This window comes from Dermacentor albipictus, chromosome 6 (genome assembly GCF_038994185.2).
Source record: "Dermacentor albipictus isolate Rhodes 1998 colony chromosome 6, USDA_Dalb.pri_finalv2, whole genome shotgun sequence".
Classification (NCBI taxonomy): Eukaryota; Metazoa; Arthropoda; class Arachnida; order Ixodida; family Ixodidae; genus Dermacentor; species Dermacentor albipictus.
The window spans coordinates 107,037,705-107,064,521 of NC_091826.1; the positions used below are offsets into that span (position 1 = coordinate 107,037,705).

Below are 26,817 nucleotides of genomic sequence, written 5' to 3' on the forward strand. Positions count from 1 at the left end.
CACCTGTAATGCCGTTTATTGTTTTATTTTTCGTGTTCCGCGCAGACATGGTGGGAGCCTACCTTAATCTTCCCAAAACCATAGCTGCTCATCGCGTTGCGCCCAGCTTTTTTCCTGCGGTGGCGATAGCAAATGGCTATCTCATCCAGCGTGCGGGTAGCAGTGGTGTGTGGTACAAATGTTTACCACCGTTTAGCAAAACTGAGCCGGTTCTCTTAGTAATCCGAGTGTGCTGCGTGTTGCCCATTTCTGCCACACGCCTGTAAGCCACAAAACCTCCACAGCACAGGTAACTGGAACGTACGTAGCGAAGAGGTGCCAATAAGTCCAGTACAGATAAGCCCGACTTGGCACCGTCAGCAACGTTCCACATCAACAAGTGGCACTATCAACAAGCTACGCACCCGCAACCGCAACGTGCGGCGAAAAAGTAACCCAAACTTTAAAACATCCGCAAACCAAAACCGAAACTACTGCGTTTTTTTTAAAAATAATACTGCCAAGACCGAAACAAACGAAGTGCACGGCAAGCGATGCGCTTTCTCAGCCGCGTGTTTCCATCGCTTGTTTATTATGTTCGGTTACAATTTAACTCAACAATTGACGCTTACGTCACACGCTAGCGCGGGTGCGCGCGCGCGCAGCCGGCGCTTTTCATTCACTTGTCAAGTCCCGACTCCTGAGTTGTTCCAGAGCACCTCAAGGCCCCGAAGCATTTTAGAGTTTTCTGTAAAGATATTTTCAAGATTGGTGCAGGAAAGGCGTGCACAATGTCGTGCGAACTATCTGGCGACGTTGGAGGCGATGAAATCGCGTGCAATATGGACTGCACCGATAACTTTTCTGGCGACGTTGGAGCCGAGGAAATCGCCTGCGATATGGACTGCACTGATAACTTTTCGGTGTCCAGATCAGCTTCTTGGCACAATTTCGGCAACACAGAGTGCGCGGAGGACATTGCTGCGTCGACATCAGACACGAGAGTCCTGCGAATGAACATCGCAGATCCAGCATCTGCTGAAGAATGGATGCGGCAGTACAAGGCGGCGACAAACACGTCATGGATTATGAAATACAAGCAAACGAACTGCACAAAGTGAGTACCATTATTTCAGTCTGACAAAACAGTGCAGTAGGCAAATGAAACTGCTATAATAGCTTTTATAACATTTTTGAAGTGAAGCCAATGGGCGATATGCGAAATTCCGCACGTGCGCTCTCCGCACACCTAGTTTGACCTAACCACGTGCGTGACGCGGCGGTCGTCAGGTTAGAATAAAAAATTAAGGTGTAAGCATGCGCACTGCTGGCACCATTTCTGCTGCCTTCCCTCCTGCGCGCCATCTTTGAAAACGCGTCTCAGGTTTAACAATGCCACTAGCTGGAACACGACCACCTTGGTTAGGTTGTGTTAGCTATGTGGGAATTTCCCTGCTTTCGAAATTTTGCAATGGTCTACAAGGCGCTAAAAAGGAAAAAAATTCCTAAAACATTTACTTTTACATACTTATTTTCCCTATATTCGTGAATTTTTACTGGCTAGCTTATTCGTGCACTGAATGCAGGAAAATGCACTATCTAATGTACAGTACACAGGACAAACGTTTATTCTCATGAGATAGTAAGAATTGCTGAAAATGCACAATTAAAAATTCGATCACAAAATATTACTTAGCTGCATTTGGGGAAAAACATCACAATTTACTTTTACACACAAGACAAAATTTCCCTATTTCTTCCCCGCTTTACTAGGAAATGTAGCTTACTGTTCATGCTCTTGTGGTATGTACTATGCAGTAAACAGGTCAAGTTTTTTTTTCTTTTGATACTAAGGGTTGTGTACATGCACGACAGTATTCCGAGCTAAATGACTGACGAGACAAAACAGTGCTATCTGCATCTACAATGCTTACAGTGTCTGATACTAGTTACTTAAAACATTACACCTATAATTTAGCCCCTCTGCAAATGTAAACTAAACGTATTTAATTCATGACATCATAGTTCATGCTACATTGAAATAATTGTGGCCTATTGTAGATATAGTTTTATTTCCATCACATTCTTTAATTAGCACTACTTTTCAGATATACATAGTTAATATGTGTGGCAAAATGCAGATATGTCCCAGTTACCTTTCTCCCTCTTCGCGCATTTTTACACAGCATGATGAAAGTAACTGGGACACCCTTACATTTTGCTTCAATTTTGGAATATCTACACTACATATACTGCGTTCATATAAAACATGATTTTATATAGAACTAATGGCCGATATACGAGACGTCATATATGTACTGCAACACATCACCACACTGTAGGTAATTGACAGATGGATGGATGAATGGATGGATGGATGGATGATTGTGGCTCAACCCTTTGAATCGGGCGGCGGCAACGCGCGCCACCTAGCCTTTAATGGTTCTATATGCATGCATACCTATGTATTTACTCCTTTACTTTTGCGTTGATATTGTCCACCAATCAGATAGCCTCCGTTTAGTTATTTCTACCTGTTCAAAGTCTATTCTACTTTCACTGTCTTTAAAACCCAAGGCTTTGAATAGTTCCCCGTTAGATTCAACTGCAGGGTGAAGTTGTTTACAAGCAAGTATCAGGTGTTCCGCCGTTTCCTCCTCCTCTCTACACGCCTCGCATACCAAATCTATCTCCTGGTATCTGGCTCGGTACGTTTTAGTCCTCAGTACACCTGTGCTGGCTTCGAACAACAATGAGCTTCCCTTAGAGTTATCGTAAATATTTTCTTTGGCTATTTCTTGCTTAAACATCCTGTATGTCTCCAATGCCGATTTGGTTTGCATCTCTGTACTCCACATACCCCTCTCTGCCTCCTTAACCTTTTTCTTGACAGATGATTCCTTACTTGTTCCCCCGCTACTGCCCAAGTATTTGCTTGTCAATTTCCTAGTTCGCTTCCTCCACCTCGTGTCAACACTCCTCGTGTATAAGTAACTGAAAACCTTCCTAGCCCACCGAATTTCCCCCATTTTTCTCAATCGCTCCTCAAATACTATCTTGCTACTAGCCTCTCTGCCCTCGAAAGAAGACCATCCCAGATCCCCCTGCACTCCAAGATTTGGTGTCTTGCCATGTGCTCCCAGAGCGAGCCTACCCACACCACGTTGCCTAATTTCGAACTGTTGCCGGGTCTCTGTTCTAATACATAGAACTGCATTGGCAAAAGTCAGGCCTGGTAAAATTGTGAGCGCCACCTGCAGGGAAAACTGAGAACCTCGCGCCACACAGTTCGTGATCCGTGTATCGATACAACCTGCTTTCTGGGTCATTTCAGTGCTTGCAATCGGTGCATGAGTAATGATTTAAGAAGACAATGTACCCCTCTCATTTGCGCCAACAGGGATTCTCGAAGTGCTCCATAATGAACGATGGCATTTGGTGGTATCTTTTCTCGAACACTTCACCTGTTGGTCAGGTGCATTGAGGCTGGGCGCTACATGAAGGCTACGTGGCAAATCAAATTATAAGCTTCCCCACAGCTGATTCAGAAGGTGGACTGACTGGTACGGGCAATGTGCAAGCCGTCAACGAAGACGGGCAGCGTATACGTGTTGTCGGTGTAGTATATGACTGGAACCTGTGTTGGCAGTTCCTGTACAGTTTATACATAACATGCTATGCTATATACGGCCAAGCAACGTTTAGATACTTTTAGAAATTGTTAAAACAACGTCAAAAATTTCTTTATACTTACTCAGATCATTAACTACTCTATGAAAATAAACCAATTTTGCTGCCTTTAAGGCTCAGATCATAACTTTTCAGTAAGCGGAAATGCCAGTGGACGACATTGTTGCACAGCAATGTAATGATATGTTTCTATTATAAGCAAATACAGTTGACTGTACGATTTAGTTCATTGGCTTCATAAGACAACTCGCGTGCTGAATATACATTAGAAAATAATAGCAGTGTGGCTGTGTGCAATTCAAGGCAACGCACAATGCAATCGCGTGCAGAAAAAGAAAAAGGGGAAAGAATGAAGAGAGACGGGGGGTTCGGCTCGCACTTTCCTGCCAGTGTGCATACTAAGGAAACATATTAAACACGGCAAATGATGGTACATACGTTAAAACATGCAGAATATGAGCGGTGGATAGCAAGCTGGCTGACGTGACAATGATCCACCTTCACGTCGGCATGATGACGTGTTGTAGACCTTATGCAAGAGCCTATAGTAACGAGGCAGCCTAACTATAGACGGCCCCAGAACAATTCAGAGCCAAATGAACTCGAATAAACACCCTGACAGGATCCTACACACCTTTCAGTCCCTGTGCATGGTGACTTAACATCGTGACCTACAGGGCAGCAATACAAATTTTTTGCGACAGCACGTTCGGGTACTTAAGTTTCACGTACAGCAGTGTCGCCTGGAGTCTTGCTGTACGTGATCACTGTTGGCACTTAGTACGGATGATTTATCAGCTTCGGCGGCCGGTGTACGTTTGAGAGGAGGAGGTTGCGATACGATGGTCACTCTGGAGTTTTTTTTTTTTTAAAGGAAACTTGCTGGTGATGAAGTGCGCCCAGAAGATTCTAGAATGCTCTGCTGGCTGCCACAGTGAGCTGTCCGGGTTGGCACGCCTCGCTGCAGATATCCACAGAGCCCTCTTCGCATACATTTTTGCAGATGGAAATTGGAAGCTCAAGTTTCGATTTGCACAGTAGTTCGTGTACCTAAAGGCGATACAATTAACCGGTATGCTCGAAAAAAAAAAATCAGAAGAGCAACCACCAGTACTTCCGTAGCAACACCGTCCAGAGTAGCCGCGTGGCCGCGTTGTCTCGCATTGTTTTCCAACCAAGTCTATAGTTATGATAACCACCGCAAGGGAGACTCATGCCGTGCCGGCTTGGCGCATGCGCAGAAAGATTTTTGGAATCGGCCAATCATTATTAACTGCAGTTCCATCTCAAGCAAACACTAAATCAATATGTCTACATGAGTGAGGACTGGCATTCAATTGCAATAAACAGTGCACATGCACATCAGCACAATACCAGGATAATGTGGCTGTAACTATGAAATTTCGAAGTGCGGGTTTCAAAGTTGAACATTAACACTTCAGGGCCCTGCACCAGGGCGAGGAGGGACTTTGTTATCAGTTGTTGGCTGTAAAGTGTGGTCAGAGGAATGTTTTTCACTTGACTTTTTTAATGCGACTATAGTAACACCAGAGATACAGGACAATTACTGATGCGAAGGAACCATGCCACAAACGCACCACTTTTCTCCAAGCACAGGCTCTTTTATAGTGTCTCAGTAAGCATGAGAAGTATGGGATTCAAAAGCCTCTGGAAGAAGTGAGGAATCTTAATTGGAGGTTCCCTCTTCAATGAGTGGAAAAATGTGGTTCACCTGTTCAGGACAGCTTTTTAAAGCGAAGCTTTCTTTGCCTCTTCCTTCGACTTTCCCACAGCTGCTGCTGCTGTGGGCTACTGTGGCTGCTGCAGTCGCACACACCGCGTGGGGGGAGGGGGGGAATCAGAGCGTGTATATAGATGACGGGCAAGAGTCGGAGAGGAATGGCCACAGGAGAAACTCGTTTTCACCCTACCGCGTCGAATGTGCACAATGCCCTCTGGAGCTCCCTGGCCAGCGCCCCATTAGCCACTTGACAGCTGTAATTATTTGACTCCCCTCAGAAGCATTGCATAAACTGCAGTGCTTCCCTTTCTACTAACGTGCCAGGCCAGACAGGACACAGAATTGCAGAGAGGAGAAGGAGAAGAGTCAGTTCCCATATAAGAGAGGGGAGGAGGTGACATGAGAAGGCACGGAAACCCCACTACTTTAGGACAGTGGTTGGGTTGCGGGGAAACAGAATAAGCTTAAGTTCAAGGTACGTTGCTGCTATTTCTGAAAAATAAACGCCATGCAAATATGTGAAGTGGGCAACTTACGCAGGGCGTGGAGAAGCAGAGCCGCATTAATTAAAGTGCACCGCAGGGCCCAGGAGACACTACAGAAGCAGTCGACTGTCAAATCAACAGTTCTGTGCCCACCGCATTACCTTTGCGGCTATGGCATTGCTAGTCCGCCACTACGGTTTGCCTCATAATCCTAGTGTGGTTTTGGCACGTACAACCCCATAATCCAATTCAAGTTTAATACTTCTGCCAGAATGTGATGCGCAAAGTGAGGGAATGACAACGCTGAACCCGCTCAGAGGTTATAAAATATGGCCCACAACAACACCTGAAGCAAACACCTCTCCCTGTGTGTTCTGTGTACTACGCAGACAAACAGCAGTGGTGCACGCAAGGTAACGTTGAGTAAAACAGTAAAACACGTTGTGGGGCTAGTTGGTGCATAGCTTTCAATAGAATAAGCGCCAAAATTTGCATAATTTATACATGTCCTGCATAATTTTATACATGTCAAGAATGTTTTCTTATTTTGGAACAGACTTGTTTAGAGCACTTGTAATCGAAAGCAACAGATTATACGCTTCAGCACCAGCTAAATTGTATGGCAAACTCCACTAAGCTGTACCTTGTTGCCACTATTTTGCATTCTTAGAAATGAGGCAAGTACTATTGAATTCACTTCCAGTAATAAACTTATGTTAGGTTGAATGTGACCATGCACTAGGTTTGTGCTGGACAGCATTTTCATATTTCCAGTACATTTGTGCTTATTACTGACATGTGTAATTACATTTCACCTGCAGGATGGTCTACCACAAGGTCTGGCATTGTCAGCACAGTAAGCGCAACAAAACTGCAGCAGGACGCAATACTGACTGCCAGGCAAGAGTTGACATTAAGATAAAAAAAGTGAACAAGGACACAAAAAAAAATGATGAATTCCTGCGTAAAGCGGTACCATTGCCTGCTGTGGTTAAGTTGAGAGAGAGGCACAACCACAGCACTGAGTCCGCTGATGCACTCCGTCTACTACGTGCAAGCCCTGAAACAAGAAGTGCCTTCTCGGAGTACTTTGAGGAGGGCATGACTCCGGCAGAGGCAATCCAGCATCATGAACAACTTCTGTCCGCCAAGCCTGATGGCCCATTTCTTCTTGCCAATGGGAGCATAAACCCTAACAGGAAGAGTGTTTACTTTTGGCATCAAAAGTGGAGAAATGCTAAATGCGGACCAGCAGGGAATCCTGTGGCAAAGCTGCCGGAGAAAGTGGATGAATATGCAGCTGGAGGTAAGCCTCCTCATGAAAAGGATTTCTTAGCAGTAATAAAAAATACTGAACTGTTCCTAATGCAATAAGAGAGAAAATTTCGGCAGGCACACTGAAGACTGCTTAAGTCTAGGAATGCAAAAGCATTATAGTCCCTTTGGTATTATAGTCCCATTATAGTCAAATGGCTACGACGTGACGTGTGCAATCACGCATGCACTAGGCACACCTTTAGTCAGCCAGAAACATGGAGTCGCTGTGGCGTTGGGGAAGCATGCTTGTCTCGCATCCCGGAAGCCCGGGGTTCGATTCCTACCCAGACCGAAAGTTACCAAATGTTCTTTTCAAAGCCATTAATTTACCTTGTTTACAGGAAGCTTCCTCACAAATGTGACATCAATCCAAGCCTTTTTGCATGCATTTTTACTCTTTGCCGCGTTGGCCATTTTTGGTACCATCTTTCGCTCACGCTGATGCATTTTTGTGTAATGGGCCACATAATGCTTTTGTATTAATATGATTCACCTAAATATTGCAGTAAAACACTGCTCGTGAATTCCGTTCATGTAAATATAGCCAGCATATGATAAACATCAGCATTTTATTTCTTCTTAACTAGAAGAATTGATGCTGCAGAAAGAAAAAGAAACATTTGACTGGTATCTAATGACACAAAAGAAAAGTTGCAGAAATTCTTTCAGCAGTTCCCTATGATAAAAAACGAAATTGGCATCATAACTTTATGTTCTGCTTGTATCAATACAACTTAGCACCCGCTAACTTTGTACCTTTTGTGGCAAATATGCAAGAGCAGACGTCAGCACTTGTGAAACATCAGATGGTGGCTGGGCAGCACTGGTCATAACGCCCATCATGCGCCGTGCCCAGACCCTGGAATCCGCCCAGAACATCATTTTTGTAGATTTGACATCATCGTGCGATGTAGATGGGAATACAGCTACTATACTTCTGACAGCGACCAAAGCAGGTGCAGTTCCTATAGCTGTGCTTATACACCGCGGTCAGAGCAGAGAAGCCTATAGGCTTGCCTTCAAGCTTCTCAAGAAGAACTATCCCAAATGCTTTGGCAACAACAAGGTAAAACCCTTTTATATTTTATTCACAGCATTCTATGCCTAACAATATCAAAGCAAATTCAAGGCAACTGTGATATATTGAAATGCGAGTTTTTGAAAAATTTAAGCACTGCTCTCAAGACCTGGTAGTCATCACTTGCCAGGCAGCTGTATGAATAGCCAATAAGGTCTCTTTGAATACAGCAAGGTGACAGCTGCCTCAGCATTTCTATTCAACAGAAACTTGTGAGACTAACATGTAACAACAGTTCAAGTGCTTTGGTATATGTGCAACTGCTAAAAGCAGAACAGCCTTAAAACCACAAGGCAAAGATGTCCCAAAGCTCAAACAAACATTGAAGGGAAACATAGAGTGTGACAACCAGACTCGGCACACAGCAGGAGCAGAACTCGCACATTGTAGCAGGGCCACGAACTGCACTGACTCGGGTGCATTATCTGCACCTATTATGAGAACGGCAGAGATAGTTATGCCAAAACACATATAATGACATCATTACTTATCACATTGAGGTAATGACCTTTTCGAATGCCAAATACAACATTATTAGCATGTGCTGCACCTTAGAAGACCCGAGGGAATGCAAAAAGTGAAGAGGGAGCAGCGACATAGTCTTGCAATTCCCTGTTCTTTTTCTTCTTCTTCAGTTTATTGACCTGTTTGATCTTAACGGGCTGCACTGCCTCCCAAGGTACCTACAGGGTCAACAGGCAAAAAACTTCACCTTGTCTTATTCCACAAAGGCGAAAAAGCTATACAATCTGATACCATGCTGTCAATGTAGCCACAAAGTGGCACAAAATTAAAATATTTGTCAATTTATTTTCCCCTTCACTAACCAGACTTTTTACAACAAATAAATGAAACAAAAGGGAATGGGAGGGAGGAGGCAGGCTGTAAAGTAATATTTTATAAGAATAATGTAATTTATTGCTTTTATTCACTGTTCAGCTTTGAATTAGCATTGTAAAGAAAAAATAGTGAAACTGCAGCCTACTCTGCACTACATGTTTCTTTACAGCCAACAGGTTTATAAGGACACTTGGCAATCCATCTATCAGGGCAGCAACGACATACTGCTTGAATTATTGTGATGATCTTGAGTTCATAGTGTGCAGTGAACGTACACTGTCATCCAAGCTTAATAGGCCATAAATAAAGTATAGCATTAGAAGTGCAAAAGTGAAGTAGGTAAATAAATAAATAGGAGGGTAGTTGACGCAGTGCTAAGCACAACATTGTTTCATGATAATGTTCCTACGTATGTTGCTAGCTAGAAATGAGCTAACATACCAGTTAGAAACATATTAAAAAGCTACGTACTCATAGGTGTGAATGTCGGGGTAATGTGGCATACTGGCAGGACAATTTGCAGCTACATTTCTGTCCTCACATTTTCTTTGTTGTGTTTCCTTAAAGCCTCTGACTTCCTTCACTCATGGCCTGTCTTCTTCTGTGGGCTAGAATGATCCTAACATTTTGTTAAAGGAAAGTAGAGGAGGGTGGCGGCACTCTTGTCAAAAGTGCCTTTGTTTGGCTCTGCACCTGTTGCGCAACATTCAATTTACCACAGGCAATGATTCTGTGGTTACAGAGCATGCTAAGGAATGAAAAATAACCGCTCGTGTGCATGCATGCTTTTTACCAATATGTACCCATTATGACTTGCACTGAAAAGTGACCAATGAGCTGTTGCTGCATAATAGGTCATAATATACAAAAAAGTGCTGCATAACACTACTAACAGACGCTATTTTTGTCATACGCAGGTGCCCTGTGCGTTCATGTCAGACAGTGCCAGAGCGGAAAAAGATGCCCTGCGTGATGTGTCGCCCTCCGCCAGGCAGCTGCTCTGCCATTTTCATGTGTTGCAAGCAGAGTGGCGCTGGCTCAAATCAGCATACAACAGCATAGGGAAAGCAGAAAGACGTCAGCTCATGGCAGCTTTCCAGAAGGTAGAGCAATGTTTCAGATAATTAATACTTTTGTTGCGTATACTTAGATACTAATGAGTAAAAAACCCTGAAATGATTTTGACGATTTCGTACAAACGTACTGAGTTGTTAGGGTAGATCTTTCTGATCGTTAATTGACATATCTAAGTGCTCAGCGTAAAGCTTGTAATTTATTATAAGGTTTTAAAAACGTACATTGCTACCAATTGCACCATGTCACTCGGCTGAATTTTCAGCCACCCCTGACTATTTGACGCAAGTTTTCCTAATGATGGCAGTATGGTGAGTTATCTCATAGGCTACCTTGAGCACATCATCTATAATTTTTCTAACTTTATGGTGAACAAATGTTCGTAATAATTGGAATGTTATTAATTTTTTTCTATAAAAAGAAAGTAACACAACGAGAATGCACCAGGACAATTTCTCACTACACTTAAGCACTTGTAGCACAAAGCAAGTGTTTGCTTTTGTTACAACGTGCTCCGTGTCAACAAAAGCCCCACAGTCAGTGTTGATCTCGATCTTTACTTTCACAAGCACCATGGTTCACCCTTGTCACGTTGTGGGCCGCAAACCTAGCAAGTGGCAATACGTCAAGCTGCAACCTTGTGTCCCTATGCAAGGAAGCAGACGAGCGGAGTGGCTACAGCGCATAGACTGTTGCTATCTGATCGATGCTATTTTGCGCGTTTGTGGCCGTCACTTTACGCCTGAGAATTATTACCACAATAGTGTTTCGCATGTCCATTATTTGGGTAAATGCAAGCGCAAGCAGACTGGACCCGGCCATTTGACTGCGCCGTTTTACAGGATGAGCAGAAGTGCAAATGTGAACAGTCTGCACGGTGAAGCCACCTGGTTGCAAAAGCTCAACCAAGGACAGTAGCTGTAGCGAAGTCTATTATACTTTGATGCTGGTGTAAATTTTTCTCAGGAGCATAATCGTGGACGCATAGTTTTTGTAAATCTTTAAAACGTTTTACACTTGGTTAGAGCAATATTAGCTCTTCGGGTGGTTAAGCTCTGCACCACCAGGTGGCTGGACCATGCAGACCAATCAGGCCACTCACATCTATGCCAAAGCTTTTTCATTAGCTTGAGTTTATGCCTCCACCCATCCTTTGAAACGCTCGGCTCGCTTGCGGTTACCGAAATACCAGACACGTTCAGCGCTGCGACAGAATGCTCGCAGCGCACGCTGCTTCGATAGCTCTCGCTTACACCGTGGGATCGACTGCCAAGCAGCTGGCGGAGAGGTTGGAGAGGCTTTGAGCGCTCGCTCCTAGACAAATGGAAGTAGATGACATGACCTGTCATCATGACGCAGAGCGAGTGAAGGCGGAGCTTAGCCCCGATCACTCGGTGAACAAGTTGAGGAGAAAATGCATCACTATGGAGGAGGGTAACTTGTACTCGTCCCTAGCTATCTTAACATGCGGCGCTTCCTACGAATTGTGATGCGAATAATCTACTGTAGCTGAACCCTATGCGTCTACAATATTACTCCAAACTGTTTCAGGGGCCTTTCAGTAGCAAGAAATTTAAGATATTTAAGAAGACTTGATGCAGTGTCACCAAAACCTCTGGCATGAAACTATGAACTACTGAAGTTATGTATCTATAAAGTCAAATTGTTTTGGTCAGCCTAAATATTTTTTGTGCTCTAATTTTATCTTAGACTGGTAGGTGTACATTGGCTCGGAATGCTTGGATGTCAGGAGGCCTTAGTTTGCTCATTGAACATGGTTTATTAAATATGGCACACTGAACATTATGCAGCTACAGCAAACAATGAGACAATTATTGGAACTTCTGAGAACTGTTCACATTACCAAAATTTTGGGGACAGAACTTTTATCCAACAGCTGCCCTACGATGCCTATGTAACATGGATTCCTGCTTCAAGTGACATGCACCTTGAAATGTGTGTAGTACTTTGCACATTGTGAAGTGCTATGCCGTGTAGCATTAGACAAAGGAATGATGCACAGAAATGCACCATGGGCCAATGGAACACCAAGTCTGATGGGTCACGGGACTAGGCAGTAGTATTAAACAATGTGTATGCACAGTGTGTTTGCAAACTGCAACAAGATTTGGTTAGTCTTTCTTTTCCACTGCGAATCCTCTAGCATGTTCAAAAATGTGAAAACACACATACACAGACAAACATGAGAACAAATGGAGCTTGGCAACAAAGAAGTGAAATTAAGAAAGAAGAACCGCTGCGCACTCGTTACCGAACACACATGATATGCGCTGTCACATTAGTGATAGAGTGTAAACCTCGTGAACAGCGCAAACTTCGTTTTACTCCTTAAGCCACCCAACTTGCAAGAATACAAACAGATAAGTGACATCTCCCACTCAAACTGACATACTGCGAGCACACATAGCAAAAGCACCAAATATTCACGTTTGCAGTTGTGGAAGGATGCACATGCAGAAATATTAGTGTCGATAACAAGTGTGCACCGCTATAAGGTGCAGAAGCCTATTTTGCCATGTGGTTTCATGCCATGCAATATTTTGTGGCTGGGGGTCAATCTATTAGCGCTTCTTTATTGCAGTTGTTTGCAACTAAATTTGTCGAAAGTAACACGCCGTTCATGTACCTCACACTCCAACTTGCCTGTGGAAAAAAAAAGGAAGAATAGGTTACATCCCTTTCTTACTGCAGGAATAAGTGAGCTGACTTAATTGCGTGCATCATCCCAGAGGCAATGTGCACTACCTTATTCACTCTCTCACTCCAATTACAATGTAGAGCCATAGCATAATATCAAAACAGAATCAGCACAGCATTATGGCGAAGCAGTGCAGATGACGGGACATGTGAAAAACGGGACAGGACAAGACATGTCCTGTTGGCATTGTTTCACCATAATGTACAGTCAACCAAAAACAGACTACGGGAGGACCCTCATGCCACCCAGCATGCTAATCCAAATTTGTCATGCTTGTACTGCTCTGTCACGTCTCTCACATTCACATAATTTCCTCATTCATGGGAGCTCTGTCTGAGGTAAGAACGTAAATTATTTCAAAAACAAATATCACGATTCTAGCGAAGGCCTCTTGTGTCACTCTAAACTCAAGTCTTATTAGTGTGTTCATACCCTTTTATATATTTTAATTTTTTCTTGTTTGCTGCATACTTTATACAAATAAATACCAAAACAGTGCAGCAATCCTGTCTTTCCACACCAAGTAATTTATTCATAATTAGAGCAGAAAAGTTGCAAAAATTATTTTCATGCTTCCGCACATGCAGTGCTATCTCTAAGCACATTCAACTGAACAGCTTTCAATTGAGATTAATAAGAGCAGCCAGGAAATTTTGGCCATGACTTTTCTTTGGCTAGCATGAACCAGAACGCATAGTACAGAAAAGAATGTCACACACGTGCACTCACAAACACACATCACCAGAAAAACTACTATTTATTCGAAATGTGGTTCCCATTAAAAGGCAGAAAAAGAGCACGCTTGGAGGGACTAAGTGGTGAGCCAACATGACCCATGCTGATAGGCACAGAACAAACCTACACTAAGAATTGGATATTGAATTTCCGCTATCTTGTAATAATTTATTTTTCAAGTGACATTATCACCACTTAAATATATTTTTTGATAAGTTATAACCAATAAAGCACAGCACCTTTTACTGCCTTTTCCCAAAGGCCTATGAAGTGAAAGGCCTGAGCAGTGAAAGCACTGTTATGGCACCATCCCCTTTATACTTCTACTCATAGCTGTAGTCTAATTGTTAATGCGTGCACTGTTTTACTTTTGTTTCTTCTCATTAACTTACTGCATTCACAAAGGCAGTTGCACCATGCTTTACTATCAATTAACCTCTTTATAGCTTTTTACATTTATTTAACAAGTCCTACAGCACCAAAGTTTTATCTCATTCTTCCACAGAACAATTAGTACAATATTCAGTAGTTACATTCCATAAGCCCCTGTTTCATCCTGATAAATTAAAAAAGTTCACTCATTCATTCATTCAAGTTTGCAGTGAATTCTCTACACAACAGCTATTCAATATTCGATTAAAAAATGTTCATCCAAAATCAATATTTGCTAGCTCAAAATCTACTACTCGCACATGCCAAAAAAATGACTGTGTGCAAACAGCTTGTGCATATTGTGGCCTCTACAGCACCTAAAATACACCTTTAGGTGCAATTTTTGGGTGCTTCATATAGCCTTTTTTTTAAATGGCTAATATCCAATTTCTATCTATAGCTTGTAGATTTCTAGAAAATGTACTCTGTTAAGATGTCCAGAAACTAGAACATGACTTGAACAACTTATCAAAGGAGTGTATTTTTGATGGCTTCATCTGTCTGCGTCCCTGTTCTCTTCTTTGGTTTTTTCTTTTAGCACATATGTAAGTGCGTTGGCTTTAGCAAACATCACTTCAAAGCAAAAACATTTGTTGGCTTAAAGGACTTTCAAGATTTAAACATGTTCATTTACGTGACTTTTTGCAGGACCACACAAAAGAGTGTGCTGCATTCAATGAAGCATACCAGCGCGCCCATGGACTTGGTGAATGCATTCCTCAGTATGCTGCTGTTATCAAGTCCATAACAGAAGACCTGTTAAAGTTGAACACCAGCAGCGCTGTGTTTGCATACATGTTGAGGCAAAAGGCCATGGGAAGGGCTATCAGGCATGGTAAAAAAATAAGGTACAACCAACAAGCTTGGCAAGGCGCCGACCTGGCCTACCGAGAGGTTCGGGACGCATTCCTGCCGGCTGACCAAGAACAGCTGGAAAAAGGAAAACAAAACGTGGACATGTGCTCAGCCAAAGTGTGCGGGATGATGTACCTGGGGCCAAATGCCATTAAGAACTCAAACTTTATGGAGACCTCACAGTTGACCCACTAAATATGTCTCGGCGTGCTTAAGGACAGTGAATACGTTGAACACACATCATTTGTCATCGAAAATGCCCATTTTCGGCCTGCACTAGGACGATTTTTAAGCAGTAATTGTGGCTCACAAAGTCTGATTGCAGTGGTTACTAATGCTAACGTGCCCCTTTCCTTTTGCAGTTTGTTATTTTTATGAAATTGCATAGCCAGCTGCTCCTGAACCCTATATCAATTGTCTGTCCCTTCTTGAGGTGGTTTAAATACTTCATGCAGCATCCGCACAATACCAAGAGTCCACCTGTAGTTCTGTTGCCTTCATCGTGCCATTGCTTCAAGCGACTTTTCAAGGGTGATATTGCTATTTGTATTGAAATCTAGCACTAATATTGTAAGACTGAGACCAACCAAGCTGTCAAGCGCTTTTTATTCCAAAAAGGAAATGCCCCAGCTCATGCGTGAAGAAGTAGAACAGGGAAGATGATGATGGCTATGTACAAATTAAAACGACGAAGTATGTTAATAGTGCTTACAATATCTAGGTTTGCAAGTAAAAAGATGTTAACTGAACATGGGCCATGAATGCAGAAAGATCCGTAGCGATGAGCACTGGTTCAGGTCGAGCACTGTCTCGTGCTCTGCATTGGCGATCCTGCTTGCACTTCAGCTGTCCTCCACTCCTTGATTTTGTGTGTAACAACCACGAGTGCTGTGGTTATAGTGAGCTGTAGGGCTAGCTTTTGTTTATCAGGCAGGGCTTCTTGATTGGTAGCAGTAAGGTACAGCCCAAAGCATTGTATGAATAGCATCCGTTCAGCTTGCAAGTTGCCAGCCTTGCGCATAAGTTGTGCTTCAAACATTGATGCCACATGGTGGCCCTCGGTTGCTCACACCTCAGTAAATTGTGATTGGCAGTGTTACTTTCTTACTTTGGTCACATTTTGTTACTTTGGTACATTTTGTTACAATTTTGTTACTTTGGTCACAGGAACATTTCTAGCTCTGTTTGTGTTGTTCTCAACCTAGTGTGAATAGAGTGTGAATTTTTTTAATATTTAATTCTGGGTTTTAAATGCCAAAACCATGATTTGATCACGAAGGACGCCATTTTAATTTTTTTTGTAGCGTTAGTCCTGTGTTGATTAGATAAGGGACCAGCACCAATACATGCCATGATGCAACATCAAGACATGCCTTGATGCAACAGAAATGCGTAATAGAGGTAGACGGTGCACTGCATGAAAAAGGTAACCATGGAAGAGACGCAAGATGAGCTGAACAAAATGCTATCTTCGTTTTGTACCATATCCTTTTGGCATTGTACAGCTCTTTATTTTCTCTGCCGCCTCTCCTCTGTGACTTCACTTTTCACCTTTTGTTCTTTGTTGTACTGTCTGTTACGTTTTTGCAGCGCAAATGTGCCAAGTTGTTTTGCAACTGCTGTTGACACATTTGAAGATTAAATTGTTTTCATTGGCAGCCTACTATTCTTTCTTGTTTCTCTTTCACAACAATCTGCGTCCTTCGATATTGACACGCAACATTTGCTCTAATCATTTAGTGAAGTTCTTATAACTGAGTACTGACAATGGACATCACATTCCAGCTTGAACAAGCAAATGAGACTAATGATCATGAACCACCTCTTAGTAAACATACCATGAATTATACTCAAAACATTTCACATGAAATAAGTAAGCCAACTAAGCGGCCATCCATCATACTTCTATTTTTGCCAAACTTGCCAATCACCATCTCAAAGATCTGTTGCCCTTTCTAAAACACGAATCTGAGCATTTTTTTCCATGTCAGTGTGGATTCATCTAGAGTTACTGATGCGCTTGGCTGAAGTTACAGTGCCTGCTTATGATCCTCACTACTTTTATTGTTAATATATTTACTTGAAAACATAAAATAAGAGGTGACAATGAATACACATGGCTAAAAGGTGAGAATATTAATGTTCTTAGATCTGGCAATTGTTCCTTCTGCAAACTGTATGTATGGAGCTAAACTGGAGTAATATTACTATTTAGGTAAGAAATTCAGTAGAATAGTCTTACCTAAATCTAAGGTGGGGTTAGTTTTCTTTATTTAGATTTGTAAGGAAGTGAGTATCGGCATATGTGCACGTCTTAGTTCTGTGTACATGCAGTCCAGCTAATATTGCATTAATGTTTACAGCTTACAAGCACTCACAGATTAGACAAGTGGGCGCCAGGCCAGCAAGTTAGTTTTTTGATAGCTACATGAAATAAGTGCAGGACATATGCAAGTTATCTATTTTTCGCACTTTGATGTGTTTACACCAAGACAAGTCAATAGCGTGCAGGAGACCAACAGGGGGGGGGGGGGGGCACCACCTCCATCATCATCATCATCATGTTTTATGTCCACTGCAGGACGAAGGCCTCTCCCTGCGATCTCCATTTACCCCTGTCCTGCGCAAACCGATTCCAACTAGCGCCCGCGAATTTCCCAATTTCATCGCTCCACTTAGTGTTTTGTCGTCCTCGATTGCGTTTCCTTCTCTTGGTACCCATTCTGTAACCCTAATGGTCCAACGGTTATCTAACCGGCGCATTACATGACCTGCCCAGCTACATTTTGTCATCCTGATGTCAATTAGAATATCGTCTATACCCGTTCTCTCTCTGATCCAAACCGCTCTCTTTCTCTCTCTTAACGTTATGCCTAGCAATCTTCGATCGCTGTTTGCACGGTCCTTAGCTCATTCTCAAGTCTCTGCCCCATATGTCAGCACTGGCAAAATGCACTGATTGCACACCTTACTTTTCAATAATAATGGTAAGCTTCCAGTCAGGAGCTGGCAATGTCTGCCGTATGCGATCCAAACTATTTTTATTCTTCTGTGAATTTCCTTCTCATGATCAGGGTTACCTGTGAATAATTGACCTAGGTAAACGTACTCCTTCACAGTCTCTAGTGGCCGACTGGCGATCCTGATTTCTTGTTCCTTTGCCCGGCTATTTATCATTATCGTCATCTTCTGCATAATAATATTCAACCCCACTCTTACACTCTCTCTGTTAAGGTCTCCAATCATTTGTTGTCACTCGTCTGCATTGTTGTTGAATAGAACAATGTCATCGGCAAACTGAAGGTTGCTGAGATATTTGCCGTCGATCTTTACTCCTAAGCCTTCCCAGTTTAATAGCTTGACTTCTTCTAAGCACGCAGTGAATAGCTTTGGAGAAATTGTGTTTCCCTGTCTGACCCATTTCCCTATAGGTATCTCCCTGCTTTTCTTGTGCAGAATTAAGGTAGCTGTAGAACCTCTGTATATATTCTTACGCGAAGGACGAGCTAGTAAGACGAGAAACTATTTACAGATTATATTTACAACAACGGTTGCAGCGCTGACCGGTTGGATTCACAGTGCGAGCCCAGTTCGTTCTTCCACCTCTTTTCTGGAGTGATGGCGCCCACGCACTTTGTTCAAACAAACAAATACCACACGCATGTAGCAATATTTTTCAAGCTTTTTACGTAAGCGTTCTGTAGTCCTTGATTACGTAGTGCCTCTAGACTGCTGGTATCTCTACTGAATCAAATGCATTTTCGTAATCTATATAAGCCACATAGAGAGGCTTATTGTACTCTGCAGATTTCGCGACAACCTGATTGATGACATGGATGTGATCCATTGTAAGGTATCTCTTCCTGAAGCCAGCCTGTTCCCTTGGTTGACAAAATCCAGTGTTGCCCTTATTCTATTGGAGATTATTTTGGTAAATATCTTATATAATACTGGGAGCAAGCTAATGGTCCTATAATTTTTCAATTCTTTACCGTCTTCTTTTTTGTGGATTAGTAAAATGTCTGCATTCTTCCAGTTTTCTGGGACCCTTGCAGTCGATATACACTTCGTATAAAGAGCCGCCAGTTTTCTAAGCATTATGTCTCCTCCATCTTTGATTAAATGGACTGTTATTCCACCTTCTCCTCCCGCTCTTCATCGTTTCATGTCTTGCAGCACCCTTCTGACCTCATCGCTAGTTATAGGAGAGTTTCTGTATCCTGTTCATTACTGTTTCTAAGTGAGGTATCGTGATTCCTCTGGGTACTGTATACAGGTCAGCTTAGAATTTTTCCGCTGCTTTTACTGTATCTTCGAGATTGCTTATGGTATTATCCCTCTTATCTTTTAGTGCATACATCATGGTTTGTCCTATGCCAGGTTTCTTTTTTATTGATTTCAGGCTGCGTTCATTTTTTTTACGGCTTCTTCAGTCTTTCACATGTTATAGTTTCGAATATCAGTTATTTTCGCCTTGTGGATCAGTTTTGACAGTTCCGCGAATTGCGTAACGCTGTGCGGCCGCCAGTCCCATACAGCCGCGTAGAGCGCAGGACTCTGCGATTCTAGACGTACTGCGCTCACCGAGAAAGGTTAGAAAAACACCCACATAAGCACAGCAGAGATGTGGCTACGTGAGGCGGTTCGACCGATAACTATAGAAGCGTCATTCAAAGCAAGTAATTATTCTCCACTTCCGGCGGCGTTTTCTCTACTTCCTTTTTAAATAAAAAGATGTTGATCCATAAATATTCTCATAAACAACGGTTAACATTTTTATTATTCGCTTTTGCTTGCAGTTTGGTTGTTGCATTGGCTCTCTCCCTTAGTAGATCGCTTAATTTCTCAACTCCTTGCGATTTTTGTTTCCGGTTTCCAATTTTGCACGAAAAGTGCTATACAATTAAGGAAAAGCAGATGAGGTAACTGGCGACAGTCATCTTGCTTATGGGTTTAAGGGTTATTGGGTTATTGCAGGGTTTCATGATGGACGCTCTTTCACATCATTTCCCACCTTATCTAACCCGTATCACGTGTATATGGTTCCGGGCATCTGCCAGCGTCGCGGCGAGCCGTAACTCAAGGAAATAATGAAGCAAAGGGAAAAGCTAAACGCAATTGGTGTTTTCTCCGGCAGCAACTCGTTCCATGAGAGTACAGACCAGCTGAGTAACAGCCGCATCCCTCTCCTGGTCCCAGGATCAGCCTAAACAAAGAACAAAGAAAGAAACTAACAAAAGCAACAGCTATGCGCGTGACGGTTGAATAGATGGTGACAACTGAGCGCATCTCGACTTGATCGCGTGGGTGCGGAATCTATGAGAAAACTGTCCTTCACATTACAAGAAATGCCGATAACTACCGCCATCTAAAAGGAGTGAAAAAGGCAGCATAAGGCTGACCGAGGAACAGGTGCCAAGTCTCAACATTAATCTGGCGGCGCTTTAGGAATGTGTGAGGAGTGGTGGCGTGGGTGGGGAGAGGTGGGGGGGGGTATGCCACTTGATATCGGGGGGGGGGGGGGCCCCCGGGCCCCCCCTTGGGTACGTGCCTGGAGCCAATCCCCACCGAGAAATTCGGTCCGGATCGGGCTTGATCGCGATCAAAAGTGCGCCGTGTGACACCCGTGTTACAAAAACGGCGAAGTTCTGACTTGGTGTTGCAGAACTTGGCGGCTGGACACATATTTCGCGACGAAAAACGTGGCTCGCGACTTACAACACCAGTCAGAAGCGCATTAGCAATTAAAAAGCATGTTTCGTGGGCTGATCTGTTTCAAATGCCACAATTTTCACAGTGTATTTGCGACTTCTTCAGTGAAGCTGAGACACCAGCATCAAAAGACGGAAGCGTGCGCTTCATCTCCTCTGAGAAACGCGGGTTACTGCACCAGTATAGCGTTCAGTATATAACGTTTGCCTTCTCCCAGCCCACACAACAGCAAGACGCAGCCGCCACACAGCGATGCCAAACTATCACACCAAGTTCAGAAACAAAAATAAGGAAATGCTTACCTCTACACTCTGCGAAGACCCGCAGTGTATGCGCACAAAAACAACGGAGTTCTTGCCGAAGACCCAAACGCGTAGAACGGCGGGGCATTGCCGAGGCATGAAGGCGGGCATCGCCGAATGCTGTTGGCGAGCTGGCGAAGCAGACTGCGCGCCCAGACGTAGAACACATCCCTAGTCCCCCAAGTACCTAGAAGAATCTAGGGGATTTAGGGCGCTTGCCGTGGTGCTTCAGCTGGGCTTGGGCGTAAATAGAAACAAGCGACCTTTAGTGACCCCATGCCATACCACGTGACACCGTGACGTCACGACAGAGGAGAAACGGGGCTCCAACTCGCGCCGTCGCTCGCGCGCCTTCAAGGCTGACCACGTGACACCGTGACGTCACGACAGAGGAGAAACGGGGCTACAACTCGCGGCGTCGCGGCGGTATATAAGCAGCTGCGCTTGCCTCTGCTAGACACTCACGAGGTGAGATGCCTCCAGGAGACAGAGCTGCTCGTTGGAATGAGAAGCGAAGGTTGCGGCGTACTACAGAGACTGATGAAGAGCGGGAAGAACGTCTGGCCAAGCAACGTGCTCAGTATGCGGCTCGGCGACAACGTTCTATCACTGGAGAAGAGAGTGCTTCCACTAGTTTGGCCAGTGAGTCTGACAGTACGTACTTCAACTAGATTGGAGCGCTGGAATGCTACCAAACGAATGAGACGTGCCCGTGAAACTTCTGAAGAGCGACGGCAACGACTTGAGAAAGAACGGCCAATCCGAGAAAGGCAAAACGAGAAGCGGGGGAAACGACGTGCCGAAGAGGCGGGTAGCCGTCTACAATTCAGCGAGGCAGTTGCAGAAGAACGTCGTGCGGAACATGCCAGAAGAGTGGATGAATTCGAGTCTGCAACGCGCGAGTTTACCAGACATTTCGTTAACAATCCGTTTGGTTATGCGTGTTCGGTGTGTGATCGACTATGGCATAAGGACAAGCTTACACCAGTGTCTGAAGTGATGTTTCCGACTTTAAACCTAGCTTATCCGGAGTGGGACGCAGACACTTTAGCCAGTGCTGTGCTGTGCAACACGTGTAAGGGTAGCCTCAGAGAGCAAAAGATTCCCCTCTACAGTGTTTCCAATGGTTACACGTACCCGCCGATGCCGGAGGGATTGCCGCGTTTGAATCCGGTTGCCGAGAGACTGTTGTCGCGCATACCATTTGTGCAAATCCGCAGGTCAATGAACTGGAAGAACGGACAGTATGGAATCAAGGGGCCAATCGTGAACGTACCAGTGGACACTGACCAGATGTTGAAACTGTTGCCTAGAGATGTGGACGACCAGCAGCAGATACTAGTGAACATAAAGAGACGCCGCATCGATAGGGGAGTGTATCTGGCAGACGAGGTAACGCGCGAACAGTTGCTGCCGTGGGTAGAGGTGCTGCAAAATTCCCCCCTATGCCAGCACTATGACATTAAGATTGAACTCGAAAAGGTCAACAATTTGATCGATGTAGTTCAAAACAATGAGGTGGAACTTGAGGAATGCGATGACGGTGGAGATGACCCAATGTCTGACGCAGCCGCTTTAACAATGGATCAGCATACTGTGATGTATGATGAAGACGAAGCTCTCAACCGTACTGTGACAATGGCTCCCGGCGAAGGTCAGAGGCCAATGAGCATTCTCTACGACACGCACGCAGAGGAACTGTCGTTTCCACAGATATACCTCGGCCACGCTAGATACATTAAGCCAGAAGCAAAGCCCACCATTACGACCATGGCGACGTCCGAGATTAGGCGCAGTGACAGACGGGGAGCATTGCCGATGCACGTACTCTATATGGCCATGAAGGTGATACGTCACAGCGTCTGCGACAGCTTGAATGCCGTCTTCAAGAACACCCAGGGAGTACAGAAGTTGACGAGGGGTGATGTGGAGAATCCCGAAAAGGTGGAGAACCTGATTGAGCGAGACATGGGTTTCATGAGGGGTGTACCCAATACCATACAATATTGGCATACCCGCAAGGCCGAGCTGTTTGCCATGATACGACAGTTGGGGAAACCGACGGCGTTCCTTACGCTCTCGGCGTCTGAAATGCACTGGCCTCGACTTCTCGAACTCTTGAAGAGACTGAAGGTTTCACCCTCTGACTTTGACGTAGATGAAGAGGAGATGAACAGTTACCACGCAGCCGTATTGGTTAACGAAGACCCGGTGGTCTGTGCGGTGTACTTTGAACACATGGTTAGAGTAATCATGCAAATACTGTGCAGCAAGCGTATAAGCCCTTTCAAGCCTAACCACGTTCTGGAGTATTTCAAGCGTATAAGGTTTCAACACCGCGGCAGTGCCTACGCTCACATACTCCTTTGGATGGCCGATGCGGCTAACGAAGTGGTTGAAAACGGTGGTATGCCGGAGACGGTTGCACTGGCCGAGCGACTCCTGTCGGTGAACAACGAAGCTTTGAAGAGGCCTAGGAGTCAGCGACACGAACATACCCACACGTGTTACAAAGGATCCAGGAAGACGTGCCGATTTAATTTCCCGTTGTGGCCGATGCCTTGTACCAAGGTGTTGACCCCGCTGGTATCGCCTGACGAGGGTGAAGATCCCGAGGGTACCAAGCGGTTCGAAAAGCTCAAGGCAAAGCGGGATGCGCTTCACGAAGTCTTGAACGGTACGGCTTACGAGTCGTTTGAAGCCATGTGGGAACAGCACGACATACGGGACATTGAGCACTACCAGATGGTTATCCGGTCCGGCCTTACGAGACCCACTATGATGATGAAACGAGATTGGGACCAATGCAATACCAATGCCTTTTAACCCTTGGATTGCCGAAATGTTAAACTCCAACATGGATCTACAGATAATCCTGGATGTGTATGCCTGCGCTGCCTATGTGGTTGAGTATGTAAACAAGGCAGCCCGTGGCGTGTCTTCTCTAGGCCGAGCCATCAAGAAAATGCTCGAGGAAGACGAGAGCAAAATGACTTACGAACAGGCGATGCGAAAACTGGGTGCGCACATACTGAATGGCATAGAAATGTCTGCACAAGAAGCAGCCTGGATGTTGCTACAGTTTGAAATGAGCCAAACGAGTACGGATGTCATCTTTGTAAACACGGTTTGGCCCGAAGAGCGAGTTCGAAGTAGGAAAACTAAGCGCGAAATGGACGAGGAACAGTTGGACGCGATCAGCACCGACATCTGGCGAAAGGGTGTGGTTGAAAAGTACGAAGAACGACCTCCTGAATTGAAAGATGTCACACTTGCAGAATTCATGACGGAATACAACATCAACAAGTTGGTCAAGCGGAGGAAGACGGCCATACTTCGGTGCCGAGACTATGATGTTAACGACGTCATTAACTACAAGCGGGAACATGTGATGCTGCACTTGCCGTTTAGAAAGGAGAATGACTTTCTAGACCGTAACGAGTTTGAGACCATCTTTGACGAGGACAAGGAGAGGATTATGGAAGTCAAGAGCAAGTACAACAGTGGAGTTACAAAGGCTGAACTCTTGGAATACATTCGCGACATCAACGAGAGTGTCGGAATCGAGGACGGTTGTGAAGGAGAAAGAGAAGAGGAAAGGGAGAGGATGGTGTGTCTCGAGCTAGACTGGTGGTTGAAAATGACGATACTGACGTTGTACCGGAAAGCACAGTCACAAGCGTCGTCGTCGCTGCAAATTGCCCCAGCGTCAAGAAAAGAGCGGATTGTATGCCTTTAGATGAATTTTACGCAAGAATGAGGATGACTAACCATCGTCAGCGGATGATAATCGAAGAAGTGATTCATCGCGTCACGAGCGAGGACGCCAAGCCTCTCCGCATATTCTTCACTGGTCCGGCTGGATGTGGCAAGACCTTCACACTTCGATTGATCATGGATGTCTACAACAGGTACTGCAAAAGCAAGAAGATTGGCTATGGAGACGGGGAAATTTCTGGGGTTAACGCTTACATAGCCTTCTAGGCCCCTATCCCTGGATGTGTGTACCGTCATTTGTCTAAATTGTTTTAGTGTGCTACAACTGTCTTTACAGCTTCTGGTATTTGTACATCGTTAACAACGATTAGCAGCAAGTGCTGATTGCTGCTGTTTGACTTAGTGCAGGATCTGGTATGTATATCCATTTGATCAAGGCTTGCTGTTTCTTCCAATACTTAAGCTGCTCCAGTAAAGGATGCTTGAATTAAAGGTCGCTTGAGGGATGCGTGCCACCCTATGACTGTTATGCTATGCAGGTGGCAAGGCATATTCAAGTTTAGGCCTGTAAGGCTGGCCAGTTATCAGTTAGACGTTCCTACAATGCATTAAATGTGCATATAAAATTGTCTAGGCCAAAACACTTATAGTATTGTACTGCACTTGATGCCTGATGCCATCAGAAAATACAAAGTAGAAGAATCCAGAAAATTTGTTTCCAGCTGTCCAGAGAGAATAAATCAAAAGAAATACTCGTGTTGCGAACTATGACTGCTCGTCCTCAGCTGTGAGCAATTTCCCTGTGGTACTACTGTTGCTTTCCAACGTATCTTGTGTCAGGTGCATTATCACTCGCCAGTTGCATCCTCAATGTCCGACTAATTTTCGTAATACTGTGTCTATGTGTACAATGCATTTGCTGCACCACAAGTGATGCCTGTTAATGGTGGCGAAATTGTTACTATAGATTAGGTCTCAAATGCAGAAGAGCTGCTGCTGTTAATTGCCAGGAAGTTTATCAAGCTGCTTTTTAAAAATTTTGCTCAAGGAGTAACAAACAGGAATGCTGCTGCCAAGCTGCTTGAAAGAAAACCCCTGTCACAAGAAGTTCTTAAGTTATAGTCCAAATTTCTGCAAGGAAATGACTGTCACGATCATGCCGTGCATCCCTGAAGTACAATTTGTGAGTGGTGGAACCAAAGCCTGCTGACCGCAGTAATCCCCCTGCTCGACTATTGCTCCTCCTTTCCCTACTTCCTTCACAGTTGTTGTATTAATGAAGTGCAATACTTTAATCACCTGAAGCAACGTGCATTGATCATGTTCTGCACCAAAGGTGATGTGGATGAGTTGATGAACACCACCAAGCTGGATGTCTGTCGGATGCAGTCATCGGACAGTGGTGTAGAGACTGTCGACGAATCATGTAGTCATTACTGTTGAAGAGTAACGAGCTGGGAGGCTTGAGGAGACAGCTACTTGAGCATCGTGTCAACACTTCTGTCGTGCTCGGCTTCATTGCGTCTAAAAACGAGAATTAGTTGACAACTCCTGTTAGTCCTGTGAGACGACTCCTGTTAGTTTGCTCAGGATTTCGGGCATGTGCTTTCCGAAGTATTTCAGGTGCTGCCATTATGCCGATCAAATGGGAGACTTGTGAAGTGCAAGCACCCAGTTGGTGTTATGAAGGCCATCAGCTCTTGATTTGTCAGGGAGAGAGGGATTTGATGGAAGCCTGAATATGCATCTAGTCATGAAACAACTGTTGCCTCACCTAGCTGTTAGCTCACCCTTTTCTGTCCCCAGTGCATCCTTCCTGTACATACTTTCAGCGTTTTCCATTTACATAATAAACTTTCTTCGTTCGTGAATGAAATATGCCTTGTTAAGTTCTTTTTCAGGTTTTTCCCATTAATTCATAGCATCGCCTTGGCACAAAATAACATAATACTGAAATTCATTCCACACGTGGAAGCTGCCTGCTGTCTTTATGTCCCACTTATGTTCAGTCAAACAGAAAGGTTTTTAATATATATGATTAAAAAATATAATTGCTAAGGTGTACCTTCAGACTCTTTTTGGCAACAGTGAGTTTAGGAGCCTGCCTGCCCTGAGCTGCAGCCACCATGGTTGCGGCAACC

At 44.2% G+C, this 26,817-nt stretch overlaps 1 protein-coding gene across 4 annotated transcripts in view; it reads left to right on the forward strand.

Annotated features, from left to right (window-relative positions):
* Positions 1 to 61: 61 nt before the first annotated feature.
* LOC135904985 (uncharacterized) overlaps positions 62 to 26,817 on the forward strand; it is a 28,346-nt gene continuing 1,590 nt past the window's right edge. The window contains exons 1-4 of one of the 4 annotated variants that reach the window (XM_065435981.2): positions 62 to 1,096; positions 6,717 to 7,201; positions 10,048 to 10,233; positions 14,739 to 16,758. In XM_065435981.2, coding sequence (XP_065292053.1) covers positions 7,130 to 7,201; positions 10,048 to 10,233; positions 14,739 to 15,140 — 660 coding nt within the window. In that variant the 5' untranslated portion in view covers positions 62 to 1,096; positions 6,717 to 7,129 and the 3' untranslated portion in view covers positions 15,141 to 16,758. Of the gene's footprint in view, positions 1,097 to 6,716; positions 7,202 to 10,047; positions 10,235 to 14,738; positions 16,759 to 26,817 lie in introns of those variants that run through there. The other 3 variants (XR_010565277.2, XM_065435980.2, XM_065435979.2) reach the window with 3 other exon arrangements.